This window comes from Eptesicus fuscus, chromosome 20, assembly GCF_027574615.1.
Source record: "Eptesicus fuscus isolate TK198812 chromosome 20, DD_ASM_mEF_20220401, whole genome shotgun sequence".
In the NCBI taxonomy this organism is placed as follows: domain Eukaryota; kingdom Metazoa; phylum Chordata; class Mammalia; order Chiroptera; family Vespertilionidae; genus Eptesicus; species Eptesicus fuscus.
Window position 1 is genome coordinate 6,801,168 of NC_072492.1, and position 7,691 is coordinate 6,808,858.

Below are 7,691 nucleotides of genomic sequence, written 5' to 3' on the forward strand. Positions count from 1 at the left end.
CCTTCTCATTGGGGTCTAGTGCCCTTCCCACTCTACTATCCACTTCCCTCTACAAGAGGAGGCCAAAGATGGCCATGATGGAAGCTTGTAGAGAAGATGTTTTTGAGGATTACATCATGCCAGGTTTCCAACCTGCTCACCTAGAACAACATTCGTCTATGTCTACCTGACCTTGGAGGGTGAGTGGATGGGAATTTGTTCCCCATTCTCAGCACCTCTGGTTATGGGGAACATTTTGGGACAGCATTCCATGGCCCTCACCCCGGGGCCCAGCATGTCAGGGCCACGGCTCCCCCAGATCCCAGGGCACAGGGAGAAGCATGCCCGATCTACTACCTTTGATGGCCTCTTTCACAGCAGAATCCACAGGAAGTATGTTCTTCTCTACCAGCTCCAGCGGCCCCGGCCGGAGAGCAATTTTTTCATTGAGATCGTCTGCAAGTCGGGCTCTTTTCAGCTTCATCTGAGCAGCGGGAATGGACCTCTCTGCCGTGGAGGCTAAGTGGGGGAGGGGAAGGAACAGGATCAGCTCTACAATGCCATGTTATTTTTGATTTGTTGCATTTGTAACCAAACATTGTGTCACCTGGTGCTCTACCATCCTAATAATTTTTTAATGCAATCATCATTATTTCACATGGATTAGCAACAAAGACTAGTCACTTCCAAACAAAGACAAATAGTGAGTCGGGCACACAGAAAAGTTAGAGAAACTTGCTTTGTGAGGATTTTTGAAAAAAATGTGCAGTTTGGTGATTCTGTAAGCAAGTAGTACACGGGGTCTACATTGCTTGCTGACCCTAAACTACATCCTTTGGATGCACATCCTGTGTGTATGCTCCCTGGTACAGGCTGAGCCTGCAGAAAATGTTACCTATTCTTTTTTTTTTTTTAAAATATATGTATATTTATTGATTTCAGAGAGGAAGGGAGAGGGAGAGAGAGATAGAAACATCAATGATGAGAGAGAAGCATTGATTGGCTGCCTCCTGCATGTCCCACACTGAGGATCAAGCCCGCAACTCAGGCATGTGTCCTGACCGGGAATTGAACTGTGACCTCCTGGTTTATAGGTTGACACTCAACCACTGAGCCCTGCCGGCCAGGCCATTACCTATTCTTATGATTATATATTCTTAAGGCTTTTATACTTATCAGTGTGATGCTAATTTAAATGTCCTGGTCAGTTGTAAAAGAAAAAAGATTCATTTGAAACAGTTATCTAATTAAACAGAGAGATCTTGACAATGGAATTTATCCAACAAGCAGTTTATGATCATTTGGAGGGTGAGAACGGTCACTAACAGAGACCTAAGCTACCCCATGTTTCCTTGTCAGGTAGGCCCTGACTTACTCCTGTGGACCAACTTGGAGGAGAATCTAGCCAGCCAGGTGTTGCTATAATGCCGAACTGTAAGCTAAGATTCCTTAAGACTTTACAGCTTTACTCTCAACTTGGCACATTTAGAAGGTGAGATATTTACGGACAAGCCTCAAGCCCATTGTTCTGTTATTTCCATGCTACGAGGCCAGGCCGTGTCTGATCTAGCAAGCTTCACCCAGCAGAGGGCTAGGGTTGTCTAATTGTGGCAGCAGGCCAGGCTCGTCGAAGCTCTACCTGCAAAGTCCTTGATGTGAGACGAAAGCATCCGGAAACTCCCCACTTACAATCTTAGATTAACAATTCGGTGTCATTTTTATTTCCTTATATTTATTGTTAGGGCTATATTTCCCCACCACAGAATCTGACTGTAAATACAGCTCATGTATATGGTTTTTCTTCTCTGAATTTGATTACAAATGTAGTTTTGGTTTTTCACTAAACATCATCTTGTAAACCTTTTCTCATTAAATCATTATACTCTTAAAGCCTTCTTTGTGGTGGCTGCTTGGAATTAAATCATATGGCTGATGCATAATTTACTCAGGCCCTCCTGCATTGTTGGACAGTTCACCGTTTGCCGCGTCTCACTATCTGAAGTAATTCCACAGTGAACACCATTGTACATCAATCTTTGCGTGTCCGATGATTTTCTCTGGATAAAATACAGGCATACCCGTTTTATTGTGCTTTGCTTATTGCACTTCCCAGATGTTGCATTTTTACAAACTGAAGGAAAGACCTTCCACCACCAAAAAGCTTACAACTCACTTACTTTATTGTGGTGCATGCTTGATTGCGGTGGTCTGGAACCCGACCTGAAATATCGCTGAGGTATGCCTGTTCTAGACACTTCCTACTGGGCTAAAGGGTAGACACACTGTAAAGGAATGTGATGTATATGGACATTGCCTATGTACTCAGAAGTGGCACAGCTAAGATTAGAACACAAGTGTGAGACCTTCCCAGCCATTGTACCTCTTCCTAATTTGATTGTCTAAATGGCCTAGAGCCATGGTCGGCAAACTGCGGCTCGAGAGCCACATGTGGCTCTTTGGCCCCTTGAGTGTGGCTCTTCCACAAAATACCATGGCCTGGGCGAGTCTATTTTGAAGAAGTGGCGTTAGAAGAAGTTTAAGTTTAAAAAGTTTGGCTCTCAAAAGAAATTTCAATCGTTGTACTGTTGATATTTGGCTCTGTTGTCTAATGAGTTTGCCGGCCACTGGCCTAGAGTGACTAGGTGACTTCGCAAAAGTACCAATTTCCAATGTCAAGGGACATTTTCTATGAGGTCTTAGCAACTGTGCAGAGACCAGGGGCTCTGGCAGAATGGCCCAGCCCTGAGCGGGCATCAGGCCTATGGCTTCGCGCAGCCTTACCCTGGAGTATGTGCATAGTCGCCGAGTGGGCGCGGTCGGGCCTGCTTCTGACCTTGCGCTGCAGAGCGTCCTCTGTCTGTAGGCACAAGCAGAACACACTGTCACCACACACAGGGCCCCACCGCCCGGTTCCAACTGCAAAAGAAACCTGGGCTTTCTCAAAGGGGAGAGCAGTCTTTTTATGACACAGGGAACAGGCAAATATCCCTGGCCTACGTTTTCACGCAGAAACACTTACAAAAGCCTCTTGAATGGATTTCAGGGTGAAAGCTAAAGAGGTAAAAAGCTTGGGTCCCCATCAGGGCTACACAGTGAAAGGCCAGGCAGGTACATGTTAATAAATATGAACGAAGCCGTGCTGCTTGTGTTATAGTGAACCCTGCACTCCACTGCCTCATAAACCGGCCACACATTCACCAGGGTTAGAGGTGGCCCCTAACCTGAGTCCCTCACCATGACGACAGATGCCCTCCTCCTGTTAGCCACCCGGCTTCTCTCTGAGGCCCATCCTGAGTTGGAAGGACACTTAGAAACAGACTATTTGCTGAGTGTCTCCTTGGTGGTGGGCTGTGGGTGGGGTGGCGCGGCGGGGCAGCGCCACACGGGGCCTCGGGTCTGACTTCCAGCTCTGAGTTGTTAATCCCACTACATTGGATCTCCTACCTGGCCCCTGAGAGGCGTCTGGAGACGACTCCAGTTCTGACTTTAAACAAAAACAAAGCCTGGTTACTCTCCAGAGAGTGGGGACCGCCGCCTGTCACGAGCACCTTCGAGGCGTCACAGGTTGGCTCCTTTCTCCACCCAGACCAGCGGCCAGGCTGGGGCGCAGACAGAGACCCCGGGAGACACCTCCGGGCAGTTCCTCCCCTGCAGAGCGCTGGCGCTTGCTACGTTGTATTTATATTATGCATAAGTTCAGGTGGCAGAGATGTGCTATGAAGGTGCAGAATATACACAAACTTCTCCCCCAAGTGCCACAAAAACCCAGAAACAGAAATAAACTCAGTGCCCTTTGCCTTAAGTAACTGCTCATAAGGCCTGTGCCCACAGCCCGACCTCACCACTGAGTCGCCTTAAAAACACCCGATTGTTGCTGAGAAAGGGCTGTAATGACAGGCACAGCCGCCGCGAACCAACTCTGGCTCCTGTGAAGTCTCTGACTTCTGCCGCAGCCCGCAGTGACCCCACATCAGAAAGACTGGGCATTTTTTTTTAAAGCTAAAAAGTAACATTTTTAAAGCTGATGTAGCTGACCCCATTTCCAGTTTCCTGTTCATAACAGGAAGATTCCATACAGGCATGCGGGCAGGGAGCTGGCAAACGGGCTGAGTTTCTTGGAGAAATTCTACCTGCTGTAGGCGAGGCCGAGCATTCGGAGACCTAGCCCTGGGGTGTTAAGTTCAGGAAGAGGGCAGTTTGCAGGCAGTTACCTGGTCACTATCCGAATGCTTTCTTTGCTCATGGAACACAGTTGGACCTCTCAGCGCTGAAACAGAAAGACGCAGACGTGAGCGGGGCGGCTCAGGGGCTCTGAGCAGTTCTCAGCGTTGGCTGGTGCGCTGGCCGAGCTGTGCACAGTACGGACGTGGGCGCCTTTACAGGCCACAAGCAACGGAGGAGGAAAGGCCTGGAGGACACAGCTTCCCTAAAGCCGCAGGACACAGAGGAAGGTGGGATTTCGGCCTAAAACAGGAGGAGCAGCAGAGGCAGAGGCGACAGGAAGAGACATGGTGGCGACAGGGCATTCGGGTTCCTGAGGAAGTACAGGGGCCTGTGGGAAGCTCTGGTTTGAGGGGCAGGGGGAGCCTGGGGTAAGTAACACCCTCTTTGACTTTGTTCTGCCCTTGAGTGCAGAAGACTGGGTGGAAGCTGTGGTCTGTGGGGAGGGGTTCCATATCGTAAGAAGGGGTGGGTACCCTGGATGTGGTGTGTGGCTCGTTGGTAGAAACACGCAACTAAGAGTGTTGATTTGAGAAACAGGGAATCAGACTTTGAGGGCTGGAAGGGACCTTGGAGATAATGAAACACAACTCCAACCCTGACCAGAATGGGGAAACTGAGGCCCACGGAAATGGGTTGGCTTGCCCTGGGTCACACTGTTTGGGCTAGAAGCCTAGGCCCTCTGACAACCTGACTTCCTGCAAGGTGTGTGTCCAAGGTATTAACAAGCAGTGGCACAGGCACCGGCCAGGCACCGCACACAGCCGCTCTTGACGACCTGACGGGACGCCGGCCTCCATCTCTCCACCTTGCCCTGGTTTTCCTGCGACCTCACAGCTCCCCCTCCTGATCATTTACCCAGGCCTCCTGACTCAGCACAGAAGGACACCATCATTCAGCAGAATTCTCCATTTTTTATTAGTTTTTCTGATCCCCTGGAACAATCTCCACCAGGAGCTACAAACATCACTTTTCATGATAAGCGATGAGGTTATTCAGAGATTACAGAATTGCGCTGAGTATCTTTGTGTGTAAGTCTGGACAAGTGGGTGAGTGACAGGACCTACAGTTCTAATATTCCTCCCACAGGTGTCCACCATTAAGCTGCAGGCAGGCAATGAAATATTCTCCCAAATTTTGGCGAGAAAAAAATTTGGTTTCTGGCCAGATTGGCACTTGGGGCTGTGTGTGTGTGTGTGTGTGTGTGTGTGTGTGTGTGTGTGTGTGTGTGCACGTCCCTTATTCAGATCTTAAGCTCATACTAAATTTTAGCAATTTCAAAAGGGTGTGCTGGACAGTAAGCCATCTCCTTTGGAGTGCTGGTGGCTGGTGGACTATGTCACCCTCTATCGAGGACGCTGCTTGGAAGGTACTAAGCACACTCTCTCTAAACACCCTACCTTGCCCCAGCATTGACAATGCTATCCAAGGGAACATGCAGAATAGTCCCAGCTGGTTGCCTTGTGCCAAGTGTACTGGACTAGCCCCTTCTCATGCTTTGAGCAGATTAAGAGGCTTCCCTTCTCATAGAAAAAAATTAAATGTGTTGCTTGAATATCACTTTTCCTATTGCTCTAACACCTGTCTCTCTTGGCTGCTTTCACTCCTCCAATGGGCTTCTTTGCAAAACCTGCCATGTCAAATGGCCCCTGCCCCATCCCTCCTTTTGTCCCCGCTCAGTGGCTCTGAGACATCATCTGGAGAAATGTGCGTTTCCGCTGCAATGCTCATGCGCTTTCTCCCATTTGGGTCTGGTCGCCATCCTTAGTAAGGAGGCTTGCCTTTTCCTGCATTTGATCACAGCTGCGATTCGTATTGATGGAGTTCTGAAAGCAACTCCCGTTTCCCTAGCAACCAGATCCTACACAGCTGCGTGGAGTCCAGTGGGCCCTGGTAGATCACACAGTCTGAACTGGCAGGTCTTCACCTGTGTCCTACACGCTGATGTTCACTGAAGTAGGTGTTATGTACTGCTGTGGGTTAGTCACTTCTGACCCAGAAGAGGAATCGATCTCAGTGTGGCCTGGTGAAGTGGTTGAAAAGAAAAGCACCTCTTTTTCCTTAAGAAGCACCCCTAAGGGAACAGTATGAATGCATCTTGAGATATTGCTTACATGGCAAATTCAATTGGTTGCAATTGGGCTTACGACTTGGGAGGAATTTATCTGGTTCTCTTGTCCCCGAGGCTCTTCACTTTCTAAGGGAGTTTATTCATTGTTCTAAGAAACATTGCATTTCCAGTATCTTAGCTTGTCAAGCTATAATTCATCACTTCTTGGTGTTAACAGCTCCCCCGTGAAATGATTCATACAGCCCAGCTCCGTTGCCAGGGGCACAAAAGTCTTCTGGAACCTTCTAACACAGGGTGGGAGAAGCTAAGTCCTTTCAGCAAGGACTCAGGAGGAAGCCAAAGGGGTGGACACACTGCATTTTACCACATGCTATTCTCCTCGGGGCGCAAGGCAAGCTTCATGTTGCATTGGCTTGAGGTCGCACTGTGGACAGCCACCCTGCCGTGGCCCTGCCACAGACACTGGCCTTTTCTGGGCTCCTTTTCTGGAGAATGTGGGTTTAGCCTCCTCCCCTGAGGGCCAGCAGAGGCCACAAGGCACCCCCCACCCCAAGTTCAGTTTTTGGAAAACATAGAGGAACTCTGAGGCTGCCAACCCTGGGAGCATCAAACAGCAACATTGTGTATCTAAGGGACATTGACATTTAAGATCGACAAGGAATTTTAATTTCTAAATTAAAAAAAAATAAGGCAAATTAAAATTCTTTGTAAATTGAATCAGCCACACAACATATTCCCCCCTAGAGGAAGATAATCATTTCTCACAGGGGAATTCACATTCTCACCTCAGAGTCAGTTACAATTAGCCTGGGTCAGCTGTGTGCATGAACCCTGCTTTCTCAGGAAAAGATCCCAGGAAGAGACCAGGCCTCCTGGAGCCCTGCTCTACACTCTGACCTCATCTCTTCATCGGGGGCTCAGTGAAAGCAGAAAATAGATCTTGGGGCACTTTATTCCATTGAGGAGAGGGGCCAGCACAGGGGAGGGGCCTGGTGTTGGTGGCAGCTCTGACAGCTGTGCCTGAAGCAGGACCTGCCTTCTGTCAGCGGCTGCTCACTCCCAGGCTAGCGGGGAGAGAACCCAGCTCCTTGGGTATTTCTGATAAAGATCAAGAGGCAGAGTCAAAGAGCCAGAGTCCTGGGGCAGCAACTGGAACTCCAAGTTGTTCTCAAAGTGTGGCCCCCAGGCCAGCATCATCAGCATCACCTGGAAACTTGCCAAGAGTGCTAATCCTTGGCCCCACCCGAGACCTCAGGACCCCAAACTGTGGAGGTGTGGGAGCCAGGGGGCTGTGTCTTAACAAGCCCTGTGGGTGATTCCGATGCACACGTTTGAGAATGGCTGCTCTGGAGTTTACAAGGCAGTGGTCCTGATCTAGGGTCCCTGGGAGTTCAGAAGGGAGTGATGGTTTCTAGGGATG

General features: G+C 49.2%; 1 protein-coding gene across 2 annotated transcripts in view; it reads right to left on the minus strand.

Annotated features, from left to right (window-relative positions):
- MYOCD (myocardin) overlaps positions 1 to 4,220 on the minus strand; it is a 45,093-nt gene extending 40,873 nt beyond the window's left edge. Inside the window, exons 1-3 of one of the 2 annotated variants that reach the window (XM_054709494.1) lie at positions 4,191 to 4,220; positions 2,761 to 2,836; positions 337 to 498 (exon numbers count right to left, since the gene is read on the minus strand). In XM_054709494.1, the coding sequence (XP_054565469.1) occupies positions 337 to 498; positions 2,761 to 2,776 (178 nt within the window). In that variant the 5' untranslated portion in view covers positions 2,777 to 2,836; positions 4,191 to 4,220. Of the gene's footprint in view, positions 1 to 336; positions 499 to 2,760; positions 2,837 to 4,190 lie in introns of those variants that run through there. The other variant, XM_054709493.1, reaches the window with a different exon arrangement.
- Positions 4,221 to 7,691: the final 3,471 nt, after the last annotated feature.